This window comes from Gossypium hirsutum, chromosome D09 (genome assembly GCF_007990345.1).
Source record: "Gossypium hirsutum isolate 1008001.06 chromosome D09, Gossypium_hirsutum_v2.1, whole genome shotgun sequence".
NCBI lineage: Eukaryota > Viridiplantae > Streptophyta > Magnoliopsida > Malvales > Malvaceae > Gossypium > Gossypium hirsutum.
Genome location: NC_053445.1, coordinates 23,547,969 through 23,564,428, shown reverse-complemented (window position 1 = coordinate 23,564,428; position 16,460 = coordinate 23,547,969). Strand labels below are relative to the sequence as shown.

Sequence of the window (16,460 nt, the reverse complement as noted above, 5' to 3'; positions counted from 1 at the left end):
GAAAGATGTAAATTAGTTCAAAATTATACCTTCTCAAAAGTTTAATTTTTCTCTTATTTTCCAATTCTATCAATCAATGACAATTTTACCACTCTTCAAGAACACAAATAGAAAGAAAATTTATGTTTTTTTATCTTTATAATTTTCATACTCTCGATTTTTCTATCTTTCCAAATTTTTTTCTAAACTACCAACCAAATCCTAAATAATGAAATGATGTTTGCTTGCTTAGTTCTTCACTTCCAAAAGCATGCAAATTTAGAGATGAATTGTTACTCTGAACACGTCTTCCCTGCTTGGCCTCTAATGTAGATAACAATTGAATATAGCAGCACAAGCTTATGAAGATTTCATTGATTAACTAATAAAAAAGCATAAAATTATATACATGAAAAGATGACAACATTAAGGAAAGTAAAAGTAAGATGACAGGGTTATCGGCCTGGGGTGGGGGAACCGGAGAATCCTGGAGGGGGAGGGCAGGATTAGATGTTAAGGCCGAACTTATGACAGTCTTCTGCAGTTCATTTGTACTGTCAGCTGATTACAATGCACCCTTTGTAACAAATGTCAGCAGCATATAATTGTCATCAGGAAAAATCAAGTGCTCCGCTTTCGGTTGGAGCCCATGTTGAGCCACATGAGCGTCGTCCTGAACTTCTCAGGGAAAATAGTTTTTTTTTCATCAAGGAATCGTAGATGAAAGACGATTTGTGTCGGAGATGAAACTTATACATGAGAGAACAGATGAGCAAACATGGGATTGACTGCATATACATATTTGCTAAACCAGTCATGGCCCAGAGGGTTTGGGGGCTTCTGCTGATTCCTTGGCGTTCTTTACAACCAGATCATAATTGATGGAAGCCAACTGAGATAAATTCTGCAAAAATAATAAAACTCCAGTGAATTCTACAATTTGACTACAAAATTGTAATAAAGGCGCAAATGGCGTTTAAACAAGAAATTAGTAATGTAGGAAACTGCATAGTGAGCAATGGTAGTCATTCTCACCTTATATGAGAAATTACTAAATGAGTACTTCACTGCAAGGGCAGGAGCACTGAAATCCGTCAAACTGCCACATTCGTCCCCCTGTTTCATAGGCATTACAACTCTCTGAATGACACTGATCGATATTTGACTGCAATTCTTATGCTAGATATGGTAATCGTGACTCTTGAAGAATCATTCAGTCTCCTCTCTAGACACACCAATAGTTTTATTTAGTCCATGTTGACTATTTATAGATGGAACCTTTTTCTTCCATATAAGAATGATCAATGTAATTTCATCATTCAAATGGAGTCCTATAAACTTTTGAAACTATATGGAACATGGAAGTTGCATCCTTAAATTGCTGTGTAGCAGGGGCATCATCCATTATAAACAGATAAAAGATAAAAGAAAATTAAAATTTGCACGTACATCTTCATCTTGCACGTTGCTGAGTGACCCACTGCTGCAGGTGTCAGTCAAGTCATCGAAGTCGCTACTTCCACGAACTTGTTCATCTTCTGCATTCCATATATATCGGCTCATAAAGTAACTAGTGTCATGTGCTTCAGTTGATGGTATGAACATAGCCTGCATCCCAGTATGGAATCTCACTAAATGCTACAAATATGTTAATCCCTAATCCTTTTTACTTATTCTCCAGTTCAATTTGTTTTAAAGATAATGAAATTAAAGAAGACCTTTTGTCTTGCAAGTGTGCTCCAATTAATATCCTTGAAGAAAACATGTTGCTTCACCTATCAGAAATATTTAAATAGTTGTTAACATTATTTTGAATCGTAGAGAGGTTCCTGTGAAGGGCCCTAAGCTCTTACCTCGCTGGCTCCTGTGGCTCCTAGCCTTTGAACTGGATTTTCTGTTAACAGCCTGAAAGAGAGTAAAACAGAAGGTTTAAGAATAAGGAAATCTTTTCCACAATTCCTCAATCTACAGAAGGACTGAATGCCCCAGTCAGTACTATAACTAACATTGGGGTCAATATGGTTCTGACGTATTCCATTGACTATTTATCATGATCAATGAATTCTTCTATTTACGGATGAAGCTCTCTTTGTTTCCTTCATTTTTTTTTCTTTTTGAAGAAATGACAACCGTTCTTTCTTTTGGCAGGGTTATCTGGATTCCATTCACTTTATCGTCATGATGTTTGAAAGATGCTTCTGTATTGAAGGTTTTTTACTAGTCCACTACTTTTCTCATTATCATGCAATGAAATTGAAAAATTATATCAAACCAAATATACTTCAGGAATGAATGGTCAACACAGAATTTGACCAAATAGAAAGTCAAAAGCTCAACATCCATAAATTGAAATTTCTTTGTTTGTAAATCTTACTTGTCAATCAGATCATATGCTTCATACGACATCTCCTCTGGTACCTTGGGCCAGGGTATATTTCTATTCATTATGTTGTCAAAAATTAGCTGCAATCGGCAAGATCCAATAGTAATATTGTCAAGCTACAACCACTGTTATCAATTATATTAACATTAACAATGAAAAAGAAAAAAAATTCCAATGTTCAGAGGATTCTATTTGAATTGAAGTATACAAAAATCTTGAGCTTATGAGTAAATCCTTACTATCTTATCCAATGGTTAGACTGCAGATAAGAAAACATAGAAATCCAGCTTTGGACGAAACTATATTATGTGGATGTGATGTCTAAATGTAGTTATTAAAATATTTAAAGAAACAAACTACGCAAAATGAGCCGCAGCATATCCTAAGGTTCTTACTTATCCATGAATGAAGCAGCAAGTACTTCTTGACAGATATCAAATTAACTTAGAGCCTATCACAATTTGAAGAAAAAAGGCAGTGATAGCATAGCTTCAGATTTCCTTTTCACCATTTTCCTTTTGAAATTTTGGCTTACTACTGGGAAAGAATGTCTTAAGCGTTTGTTTAATCATTAGCTAAAAGCCAGGGCATGGTTTCCACACCAATTATTTTTATCTCAGTAGGCTAGTGTGCTTAATTCTCTGTAAATGTATCCTTGCATCAAATGTTACTGTATCATCTTAGCGAACAATGCAATTCATGTGCTCCTGTTAAATTAAATTGTACCAAAAAACTAAACAGAAGTAAATGAAAACTGAATTAAGATGGAATGACCCATCTTAATGTTGATACATTGTGAACTAGACAAACACTAGTTTGAATTACATGAAATCTCAATACTCCCTAAAAGCAATGTTCTTATGAAAAGAGGAAAACAAGTTCATGCACACATGCACACATACGCACACACACGCACGCACACATACACACATAAATACCTTCCAAATTCATTCAAGTTTTAGGTGACATACTGGTGGGGTTTCAGCATTGAATGGAGGAAGCCCTACTAGTAGCTCAAAAAGAATGATACCTACAGACCACCAGTCAGCAGTTGCACCTAAAAAGAAAATGGAGTAAGAAGAAAAGATAATCAATAGCAAGAGGAAGGAAACTTTAAACTTCATAATACATGTGTTATCTGAAATAGTGGCTGACCATGTCCCATTCCAAGAAGTATCTCTGGGGCTAAATAGTCAGGAGTGCCAACAACCGAATGCTTTTGACGTCGTTCTCTCTTTGGTGAAATTTGTTCTTTGGGTTCATCATCTTCCGTTAATCCCCTACTGCCAAATGAAGGACCTGATAAGTCATCTGTACTGTTGATAAGACCGACCTTTGAGAGCCCAAAATCTGTCAACTGTAATAGAAGGGATTACAGCTTCATGAGAAGTGACGTAGTTTTCTCATGGCAGCATAAACATTATGAGAGTTCAACACTGAAAGCAAACTAAAATATTGCATAGACTGTAACATCCCGATTTCGGGCCTAGTCGGAACAGTGGTTTTGGGACCACAAATCCGATAAAGAAAAAAATTATTTTATTATATTTTTATGGTCCACAGTTTCACGAAATGATTTTGTGAAAATTTCGTTTGAAAATTTCGACGTTTAGGCACTCAATTTAGTCAAAAGGACTAAATTGCAAAAAATACAAAAGTTGAGTTCTACATGTTAGAGGTGTCCACTTGTTATGAAATTTTAAATTGGAGGTCCTTAAATAGAATTAGACCATTAGTTATTGTGGACAAAATGGACATGAGATAAGTGAGATAGAATATTTTTAAGTGAAAGGTATTTTAGTCATTTAGTAATAAAAAAGAATTAGAAAGGGAAAAAGATGGTAAAATATGCTCATCTTCTTCATTTGACCGAATTTAGCAAGGGAGAAGCCATAGTTAGGGTTTTCAAGCTTCCAAGCTCCATAGTAAGTGATCTCAAGCCTCTTTTTAATGTTCTTTTAAGTTTTTAGAGTCTCGATAACTTGATTTAGCTTATTCTAGTAATAATTTAACCTAGGGTTCATATTTGGAAAAATACTCATAGGTGAAATGTGTTTATTTTGATGTTTTATGATAGAATATGAAGCTTAGAATTATGTTAAACAACTTTTGCTAAGCGATTTTAAGTGAAAACGATTAAAACAACATAATCGGTTCTAATGTTCATAAGTAAGTGTTAGAGTGGAATTTGATGTCGCCATAGAAGGGAAAACTGTTTAGCATGTCATAAAACATAAGAATAAAGGATGGAATTTAATTTCCGAGCTTTGGGGAAAAAGTATAATTATGCAAAAGTTTAGGAGCAAAATCGTAATTTTTTCAAAGTTCGAGTCAAAGATTGTTCTGATGAATGTGAGTATTAAATAAGATAAATTTTATATTATAGATCAAGAAGAACGAAATCCAGAGATAGACCAGGGAAGGAAAAAGGTTGAAGACTAAAGTGCTAGATTTGATAATATTTTGTATCGAGGTAAGTTTACTGTAAATAAAAATAATATTTTGATAATTATTATTAATACTGTTATTTTTCAACAATTATGTATTTATTTCCTGAAAATATCTAATGTTGACTTAAGTATAAGATGACAGAGAATCAGTGATAAAAACCCCGTTGAAACATTGGGAATGTATCGGATACAAATGTCATGACATTAAGGGAATGAGATCTCATGTAAGACCATGTCTGAGACATGGAATTGGCATCATTGAGATTATGAGAGGTCCCATGTAAGACCATGTTTGGGACATGGCTTTGGCACCAAGATGAGAGGTCCCATGTAAGACCATGTTTGGGACATGGGGATGACACCGAGATGAGAGGTCCCCCGTAAGACCATGTCTGGAACATGGCATGGGCACCGATATGAGAACTCCCATGTAAGACCATATCTGAGATATGGCATTGGCAGTACAGAAAACATCCCATGTAAGACTGTGTCTGGGACATAGCTTTGGCATGTATTACCAGACAGGAGACCCAAGTATCCTTAGTATTCCAAGTGATTCAACAGGATAGTAAATAGACCATGTTACATGAAAGTTCAGATAAAAGCAAAATAATAAATTCAGGTGAGTTATAAGGATTGAGAATATCTCAATTATCAGTTGAGAAAGAAATTTCAGCAAGGGAGGAGCAAGTTATAATCATGAGTTATTTAAGTAAGCAAGTAAGTAAACAAGTAAGTGAGTAAGTAAAGAAGCGAGTAAAGATTTTAATGTTTGATGAAATTTATGAGTATGATTATTTATGATAAATGTTGTTATTTATTTACTTGTAAACTTATTAAGCTTTATGCTTTCTTTATTTTCCTTATTTTTATAGTATCACCAAGTCAGTTCGAGGATCACAAAGACGTCGGAGTTCGTCTCACATTATCTATAGACATCTCGGTATTATGTGATTTCAAAACGTGTAAAGCTATGGCATGTATAGGGACTTAGTCATTTTGAGTGTGTTTATGTGATCTGGCTAATGGTTAGCTATTGAAATGGCTAATTAAGAACATGTATGGTGTTATGAATGCCTAAATGATAGTAAATACAAAGAAATTATAAAAGAGTAAAAATTTACAATGGAACAGTTTTTGGACAGCAGCAGTGACGTAATTTTGAAAAATCACCAAAGATAGTAGAAATGGGATTAGAGAGTGAATGAGATATATAATTAAATCTTAGCAAGTCTATTTTCACACGAAAGAAACGATGTAGGCAAAGAAATTTTATATTAGGAGATATTTGAATTTTAGCGAGATAGTGTCAGGTTGTTTTTGAAGTCCCCTGTTCTAATTTTAGAAAATCATTAAAAATTGTACAAAAATAACTATGATTCATAATTTATATTTCTAGAATCCTTAGTGAGTCTATTTTCAAAAGAAACAAACGAGAACATTATATGAATTCTGTACAACGAGATAACTGATTTTTAGTACAGAGAGGTCAGAACTGTCAAGTAGAGAAACAGGGGAGAATTTAACTAATAAACTGTACTAATTAGCTAACCCAAAAATTCTGGAAATTTTATAGTAAGAATAAATTTGAGTCTAATTTCAGGGAAAATTTATGATCTAAATTTTGAGTTTTGTAACTCGAGTTACAATTAAATTAGTGATTGTCGCGTGAGTGGACTGCTTTACTGTGAATAGTGATATAAGTTATTTTTTATTTGTTTAAGTATTTGGAAAATTTTTAATATTTTCGATTTGGACCCAAATCATTTTTGTTACATGTTTTAGGATCCCGAGGGTCATTTTTAGGGACATATTGATTGAACGTGAGCGAATTAATTTTAAAAGCAAATTTTTATGCTCCGAACTGGTAAGTTAAATCTGACAATGCCTCGTGCTCGACTCCGACAACGGTCTCGGATAAGAGTTATTACATAGACTTTGTATAGCAACAATTATATAATAAATAAAATCAAAGATACTGACCTTGATGTGCCCATCTTGACCAATCAACAAGTTGTTTGGCTTCAGATCCCTATGTATGACATTTAAAGAATGCAAATACTCCAATGCAAGAACCTGTGAAATATAATACAATGTGTGCCAATGAGAGAACTATATTGTGTCCAACAAAGGTAAGCAGTCTTATAAAATGCTATATATTTAGGGGCCCTTACAACTTCTGCAATGTATACACGCCCCATATCTTCGTCTAAGCATCCTAGATTTCGCAATAAAGAGTAAAGATCTCCACCATTTAGATACTCCATAACCAAGTAAAGATTTTCTCTACATGTAAAGGAGTAAAAAAAACGGACCTGTCCAATCATTAAATGTATCCATATCAGGCAAGATATATACAGAATGCATCTCCTAAAACAGTTGTAAACTTGAGGCTCACCACAAAGGGATTGCGGACAGATATTAGAATGTTACGCTCAGCCAAAATGCTTTCAACTGCATTTTTCCGAATCATGTCTGCCTTCTTCAAAACCTGCAGAAGTAGAAATGAATTTTGTTACTACAAACAATTAACAGATAAAAGTATTTGTAAGTGTCAGCCATTTTCTGGTTATATATACTCCTACCTTTATCGCAAATAAGTCTCCAGTTGTTCTTTTCCTAGCAAGGAAAACTCGCCCAAATGCTCCTCTGCTGATTGGCTTTATTATTTCAAAATCTTCAATAGATGTTCGATCCTTAGCACATGGATTGATTGGACTTGCACGTAGACTACGCAATGTATCATCATCTACTGAGCTATCTTCATCAGCCACATGATTCGATGAGTCAACTTTTTCATCCTCTATCTGTCCACAAAGTTGCACATATTTTTCCCTATAATTAAAACAAAAATCATATATATGAGAAGGCATGGCCGAATATAGCATAAAAACCAGTGAATATAATGTTTTCAAGTGAATGAGTTGTTGATGAAAGCATAGGCTAAAATCCGTATTTAGATTTGCCAATGAATTTAACTGAATAGAACCAATTAACAAACTGGGGGGAGGGGGAGGGGGGGGGGCAAATAAAAAAAGAACGTGACTACAAATTTTGGAATAAAGGTTAACTTACTGTAATAGTTTTTCTATTCGTCTTCCAAAAGTTTCTACAACAAGGGCATCTGCCTTCCTATCTTGGATGGCATATTTTAGTTCATCCAGGCCTTCAAGCATAAACTCCAATGTATTGTAATCACAATCATTTGCATTTTCAACAGAACGAGCAATATCTAGCAACTTTTTTATCTGCAAATTTAAGACCAAAACTCAAAAATCAACACCAGAATATGAACATTGAGTGCTCAATCAATTGAAAATGATGGTCATAAGATTTCCGTACACAAACTCACATGATAGCAACTGTGAATGTCTTAGTTTGAGATGCTTACTAATGCAAAACAGAATACAACAGAAACTAGATAAATTCAAAAGGAAAATAAAACTCCATGGTAGTCATTGCAGAGTGAACATGAAAATCTGATATTTCTTGACAGCAGACAAAATAATTATACAGCAAATCAGACGACTGCAATTATGATGTATAATCACACTGGATATAAACTAAATCCACGTTCAGAAAGTAAGCAGCAATAAGGGTCATCTTGGAAACAAAGTTAGGGCATCTGAATAAGTATTTACAGAGAATTGATTCAACACAAGGTTAAGCACACAGAAATATAACTTATGACAATGATAACCTGTTGGTGATTCTCAAGCTCTGCTATTCTTCTCCGTCCACTCAATAACAATTCAATCTGGCTAGTTCGTGGAGTTAACAATGGTGATCGCGGTGTCAAGCTTCCTCCTGATGAAGCTTTTGTGCATAGATCAAGTGTCCTTAAATTTAAATGTGTTTCACATGACACATCATGCAGAGCATTCATATGCTCCATAAGAAATGCATTATCAACATCAGGAACACAATCAAGCATATCATCAGAGCATTGACGTGAATGATTGCTATGCTTTGGTGAAAAGTCATCAGTATCTTCATGTATACTAGATGTATAAACTCTTGTAGCTTCAAAACTTTCACGTGGAGTGTCTATACTTTTGGGTGTGCTTTTTGGTGTCCATGAATCGAGAATTTTGTCAAGGGTTTCTACAACTCTTTCAATACGCTCATTCACGGTTAAACCTTTCAGGTCACATCTATCAGCTATGGTACAAATTCGAGAGTGCTCTTCCACATGTACAACAGGTATTTCAACCTCACAAATCCGGCAAATCATTGAATTTTCGTAAGTTACACTTTGATGATCACCCCAGAATGGCCAAGAAGTTTTTGGCGTTCGAGAAGATTGAGGATAGCCTGATGGAGTTTCTAGAGGTTCCATTCTAGGAGTCTCATCTTTTGCTTGAGATTGTTCTGCTCTATTTTTGGAATTTGAATCAGGTGTATCTTGTCCTTTACGATTTTTATCAGCTGCAGATGGAAGTTTCTTCCAAGATGACATCCTATAGCTGCTTGAAGTTGAATCAACACTTTTGGCAGTTTCAACCTCTGCAATTACATTTGCAGTACTTAAGATTTGACCAACTTGATCTTGCTTGCTTTTCTCTTGCCCTTGTGCTTTCTTCCTCTGTTTCTCACTCACTTCCTTTCCATCTAATTGACCACTAGTATCCTTCCGAGCAAATTCAAACATCTGTTCTGGATAAACTCCTAGATCACTGAGCTGATGAAGCCCCAGAATGTGGTCATCCTCGTAACCACTCTCTTTATGGAACTGCACAAGCCGGGTGCACCTGGTGAGAATAAAAAGCAGGCGGGTATGTAATTGTTTGGGAACTCCCATTGATAGCTCCTGCCGTCTATCATCTAAATTCTGAACAATGCCTTCACATTTGACCCAGAATTCACAAGCCGGCATCTTTGCACAACGCTGTGCTACAACCAGCAAATCCTCCAAACTCTCTTTCCATTCAGGATGAGAATCTGATGTTTTTTCAAGCTTGTCCACCAAATCCCCAGCAAAAACACCCAAATCAGAGTTTACTTCCTCCTTTAATCTGTCAAACTTCATCCTGGTTGCAAGCAGAACCTCCTAAAATTCGGATTATTAAATACATTTATGAACATAAGATACCTAAACAAGGAGATAAACCAAAATAAAGAAACAGCCAAGAGATTTTTAAGTAGATTTTAACAGATCTTAGTAAAAATTAGTTGAGGACTTAATGAAGAATTGCTCATTAAATAACTGACAGTTTGTCCCTTTCTTTCAAGTTTGCTTGCTCTACTTCAATTAGAAAGGAGAAAGTTACCTCCATGTGGCCTAAAGCACGAGATTTCTTAAGAGGAAAAGGCCGTACTCCTTTAGAATTAAGCTCATGAGAGAAGCTTTTCACGTCAGGAGCTTTCTTCCTCCGCCCACTGGTAACGCGCAGTACAGCCTGGAAACGTGGTGACTGCATTTCCTTGGCAAAACCAACATGAATACTCCACCAAAAACAAAGAAGATTGCAAAACAATTTTTCGATATTATACGTACTATATACTACTATCTAACATGTCTAATTCATTCCCAGAAACAAAACAAAAAGAACACTTCTTATCAATTTACCTCCGTACTGAGTGGTGATGGAGCCCTTAGTGATTTTGATTGATTCCATGGCGACTTTTTCCCTATAAACAATCAAGAAATCACAAGAAAACGAAATTATTTATTCGTTCATTTCCACTAATTGTCAAGTTACTCTTCTTTACTTGGATTTCTTCCATCATAAGTATACATTCTAACAAGAATCCAAGCTTACATTGAAATTAAGAGTTATTATAAAAAAAAAAAGAAAGAAAGAAAAGGAGTAAACTAAAAATCAAAGAGGTAAAAAGCGTTATTCTACAAAGAGAGAGAAAAAAGTGATGGGTACCTTGATGAATGGGGTTAAGGTTAGGAAGTTGAGAAGTGCAGGCCTCAACCCCTGCCCGTAGCTTTTCCTTATTGGCGACATTTCCTTTCTTACTACCTACATCTCCAATATTGGAAGGGTTCCTGGAAGAGGAAGAGCACCTGAGAGGAGACGGAAGTGGAGAGGATCTTGTTCTAATGCGGTTTAATCCAAGAGTAGACGCTAGAATTATTGAATCATCGTCTCGGCTCACGTTTAGCTCTAATGATTCGCTCTTACCGTAAGCAAAACGACCCAAACCATAATCATCAACGTCTTCTTCGACTTCATAGTCATCGCCATCGCCGCTGCTTCTGCTATCGTCTGATTTCTCCGCAGGTTCGCGCCACGACCGCTGGATAGGGATCCCAGGGATCTTACGAAGCTTCGTCGTTGATGATGATGACGTCAATATCTTTTTCGTCGGTGCCGGCGTTGGATCCTGATTATTTTCCGTCGACGACATGTCTAATTTCTCATTCACGGCATTACGGTGAAGACTATTTTATTGAATTATGATGATCAAATTGATCATCAAAGTTACGAAAGAGGAGAGAATATAATTTTTATTTTGAAAAAAAAATCAAGAGATAATAATTTTGAGGAAGGAGAAGAAAATCCGGGAAATCATTTTGGGAGAGAAAATGAAGAGTAAGGTCTCGCGGGAATGGTGCGTTTAAGGTCGACAGCCAGGAACGATAACAGTTTTTTTTTCCCTTTTTATTTAAATTTAAATTTTGCTTTCAGTTTTGAAATAACGTGCATGCCGCGAACTCGTGAGCCTTATCAACTCAACAGTTGTTAAAACCGGCCTAGTCTACCTGTGTATTGTTAGATATCTATTTTACTCTTCCATTTGTTTTTTTTTACTCATTATTAGCGATTGTGATATGTGGCCTTTTTCTTTCTAGTGATACGAGGCTTTCTTCTTTTTTTTTCTAGTGATATGTGGCCTTTAATTCAATTAAAGGATTATGTGTAACATCTTTCACCCGGTTCGGTCGTTAGATTCGAGTTACGGGATATTATTATCATAAAAAAATACATTTAATTTTTAATAAAAATTCATTCATTTATTGATTACGATAAAAATTGCATGCACATTACAGTAAATAAGTAAAATCAAACTAAATCAAGCTTATGAAAGCTTTTGAATTGACTCAAGCATAAATGTGGAACAAACTACAAACTTTTCAAAGTATGAGCATAAGTATCGATACTGAATTTAGTATTGATATTGTTTTGGCATTCTGTCAATTTAGATATTTTTAAACAATTAATAATTGTATCGATAATCGATATTCAAAAAATAAGTATTGATACTTTATATTGGTATCGATATCAAATTGGTATTCTGTCGTTTTAAAATTCTGTTCATTTGGTAAAATATTGATACATTTACTTAGGGTATCGATACCTTATTGCCAAAATGCCAAAACTCACCCTTTTTGGTCCCTATCCATGCGTAAGTCACGTCATACTTTAAATGGTACTAAAAGCACACACAATACCTGCATAAATTCATTTCAAGATGTATACCAATTCATTGTTTCATCAACCAAAATCAATCCAATCATATTGCCTTAATTTGGCACAAAACACCTAACAATATGCCAATTCATCTATCAAGCTTTCAAACATCTAAATAGCATTTAAACTTACCATTTAAGATGAAATCATATCATTAAGCATTCAAAAATATATCATTCAACAAAACGTCCATATAAAGTCTTCCATATTACCAATTACACCTTTTCAGCATATATAAGCATTAACCAACCAAATGTAAACATTGAACAAAGTTTCAACTAACCAATATCACACACAACATATATATATACATAGGCTCCTAGAAACATGCTATAATACCGAATTTAAACAAACAAAATTCTACTAAATCAGGAGATAGATAATGTGAGCTCCTCAAGGATTCAACCAATACATTCCGCAAGTCAAAATCTACATGAAAAGAAAAGCAATGAGGTAAGCATTATAGAATGCTTAGTAAGTTCATACGAAACTTCACTTACCTTCCTAAATTTTATATCAATTTAATCAATAGAATTACAAAGATAAATAACATGACATTTCTTTGACATCTTTAAACATCATTGTATCAGTTCACAAAGCAAACAAAAGTTAGTACATTGGCATAATAAGATCAAGCATTCAAATCACAAATACGTACCACCATACTAATTATTTTTATGTATTTCCCTCGTATACATTTTTACAAACAAATCAACTAAGTCCATAATCACTCTTTCCAATCATTTGCACCATTAGTGAATTAGTACACTTCCAAACCTACATAAAACATGTTCAAACACATTCCAAACAATGCATTTTAAACAATTCAATCCATTATTAACTTTTTGATATTATATGTATAACAATTTAACATTTAACATTTAACCGCTTTAAAATATCAAATTCATATCATGTACAATTACCATGTTACCTAGTTGTCCGAGCTGAATGAATATACGAACATACATCAAGTTACCCGTCTAGGCTAAACCTTTTAAACGACATCAGATTACTCGTCCGAGCTAAATCTATGTCCTAAGTATCTTCAATATATTAATTGCTTCTCTGAGTTGAACATATAATCGTGTCAAGTTACCCATCTGGACTAAACCTTTAACATATCAAATAGCTTGGCCAAAGTTGTAATGTGCAGGTCAAGTTACCCGTCCGGGCTGAACTTTTAAACGATCTCAAGTTGCTCGTCCGAGTTGAATATATATTAGTGTTAGGTTACCCGCCTGGGCTTAACCTTTATAACACATCAAATAGCTTGGGCGAAGTTGTATATACATGTAAGGTTACTCGTCTGGGCTAAACCTATAAAACGACATCAAGTTACTTGTATAAGCTAAACCTGTGTAACATGTATCTTCGATTCCGCAACAAATGCTAAATCTTGGAATCATCGAAAATCAACTTGTAACCATGTGTACAATACATTTACAAAGTTTCATTGAGGTAATTCCATCATGTAAGTTCATATTTAACTCTTTTTTATTTTATTCCAAACCTCACCATTTAATGTTAAATCGCAATTAATTCAAGGTTTAACAAAACATACATAGATTCACAATATACCATTTATAATAATTAAAACATAATTACCATATGAACTTACCTGGAAAAAATAACAACCGATAAGGAGTTAGAGACTAATCCATAATTTTCCCTTTTCTGCAATTATCCTCCGATTAGTTTAAATTTCGATCTATATGATAATTCAATTTAATTTATGAATTTCAGACACTTTATATCATCTTGTTATAAGCACAAATCAGTTTAATTTCACTTTCCAAAAGTTCCTTAAAATTTTGCATTTTATTCAATTTAAGGATAAGAGCAAGAAATATAAGAAGGAAAGAATGAAGAGAGGAACATCAAGTCTTCTACCTCCCTCGAACTTTAAGAAGCCAAAGGATCACCCTTTTCCAACTTCAAGAAGGGAATCACAAGCCTCTAGCTTCAGGCATGAGGGATCCTTTGGGCCAATTTCATCCATGGCCAGTTCTAGCAATTCCCGAATGGAGAAAGGGGACTGTAACTTTTATGGTAGGAATCATAGAGGTGAGTCCAGAAAGGAGTTAGGGGCTTGTTTCAGTTGTGGGTCTAGAGACCACGTGATTAAAGATTATCCGACCAAGTCTGAGTACACTACAGAACAACTAGTACGAAGCCTACCGAAATACCAACAAAAGAATATATCAGAAATGGCAGCTAAGCCCAGCTCGATCCAAGGGTCACAGAGTAAAAATTTAGGTAGAACGAGTTCTGGCGCATCAGCATGGGCATACGTGATGAAAGCCAAGGAAGACACGAACCTAGCTGAAGTCATCACTGGTAATTTTTCTTTTCATGGTAATGAAATTTATGCATTAATTGACCCTGTATCTACTTATTCTTATATAAGTACAAAAGTTATAGCAGGTCTAAGTCTCAAGGTAGAATGTTCTGAGGCCAATATATTGGTAACAAGAACGTATTTTTAGCAGATTTACTACTATTGAGCTTTCATGAGTTTAATGCTATATTGGGATTGGACTAGTTGACTAGGCATGATGCTATGGTTGACTGTCAATCTAGAAGTGTGCATCTAGTAAGTTTGAAGGGAAAAGAAATATTATTACCTAGGTGTCACATCCCAAAAATTGGGTTAGTAAGAATTGAGTTAATGAAACTAGAACGGTCATGTCTGAATTTTTTTAGATGAACTTAGCACATTTGATAATAAATAAATCTCAATTATAGTGATTAATTAGTGGTGGATCTGTCCTTGATGATCTGAGTTCAAATCCCTTCCCTCTCGTTAATTTCTATTTGGTGTAATTTTGTTTCACACCCTTAACAAAGGTCATCCCATGTTTTTCAATTATTTCTGTTAAAGTAATCACAATGAAGTGAGTCGGCTTAGTGGTTAGGAGCTTAAATGATTCCTTAAGGGTCCTAGGTTCAAGTCTCTACACTCTCAATCTTTTTATTTAAAATTTTGCCAACTTTAGTGGTCAACACCCTTCAAACCTATCCATGTTGGTTGGCATGCATGGGAAATAATTCTTTCTTTGTGTGTGAGTCAAACTTCCCTCATTAAGCCCCATTTTCACTCCCATGATCCCTTTTTTCTTCTTTGTCCCCTCTACATGCCTATTTTCTTCAGCCTTACCTTGTGTGTCATACATTGAACCTGGACAAGTTGAATGACACCTTTTGTTGTTCATCTTTTATTTTTCTATTCATTTTTGCCATCCCCCTCCTTTGCTCCTCATTTTTCTCTTATCTTCCAGTTTTGCACCACCTTGAACCACCATTATTTTGATTTTGGCCTCCTTTCCTCCACCATTAGCCACCATCATTTAACCTACACACCACCACTTCATCACCCAGTCTCGTCTTCTATTCTTCTTTTTGCTCCACTCCCGCTTTCAGTACCACCCTCTACCAATGTGGCAATGTAACACCCCTTACCCGAGACCGTTGCCGGAGTCGAGCTCGAGGCATTACCTTACTTAACTTATTAATTCGGGGCATAAAAATTTGCTTTTAAAATTTATCTCACTATTTATGATAAAGCTGTCCACTCTCACAGTAGTCACTAAATCATTTACAACTCGAGCTACAGAACTCAAAATTCAAATCCGTAAATTTTCCTTTAAACTAGACTCATATATATTCTTACCATAAATTGTTCAGAATTTTTGGTTCATCCAATTAGTACAGTTTATTAGTTAAACTCTCCCCTGTTTCACCACTCGACTGTCCTGATCTCTTTCCACTAAAAATAAGTTTTCTCATTGTAGGATTTTTATATGGTGTTATCATTTCTTTATAAAGAAAATATACTCAATAAGGAATCTAGAAATATAAATTACAACTCATAAATATTTTTGTACAATTTTTAGTGATATTCTAAACTCAGAACAGGGGACTCCAAAAACAGTTCTGCCCTATCTCACCAAAATTAATATATCTCAAAATATAAAATTCTTTTTTCTAAACCGTTATTTTTACATGAAAAGAGACTCAACAAGCTTACATTATATATATCATACACTCTCTAATTCATTTTATACTATCCTAAGTGATTTTTCAAAATCACACCACTGCTGCTGTTTGAAATCTGTTTCTTTGAAAATTATTACTCTTTCATGATTTCTATGCATAATTTATCACATAGACATGTATAACAACAAACACCTTCATACTTGGCCATTTTGACAACCATTCATCATT

At 34.7% G+C, this 16,460-nt stretch overlaps 1 protein-coding gene across 1 annotated transcript; it reads right to left on the bottom strand.

Moving 5' to 3' along the window:
• Positions 1-326: 326 nt before the first annotated feature.
• On the bottom strand, positions 327-11,405 carry LOC107892092 (probable serine/threonine protein kinase IRE). Its single transcript, XM_016817080.2, has 17 exons — positions 10,689-11,405; positions 10,382-10,443; positions 10,083-10,226; positions 8,513-9,862; positions 7,888-8,060; positions 7,398-7,647; positions 7,211-7,303; positions 6,987-7,127; positions 6,796-6,888; positions 3,518-3,719; positions 3,334-3,419; positions 2,354-2,442; positions 1,833-1,884; positions 1,698-1,754; positions 1,429-1,587; positions 1,015-1,095; positions 327-883 (listed from the first exon to the last, which is right to left on the bottom strand). The coding sequence occupies exons 1-17, from the start codon at positions 11,170-11,172 to the stop codon at positions 794-796; spliced, it is 3,606 nt and encodes a 1,201-aa protein (XP_016672569.1). The 5' UTR covers positions 11,173-11,405; the 3' UTR covers positions 327-793.
• Positions 11,406-16,460: the final 5,055 nt, after the last annotated feature.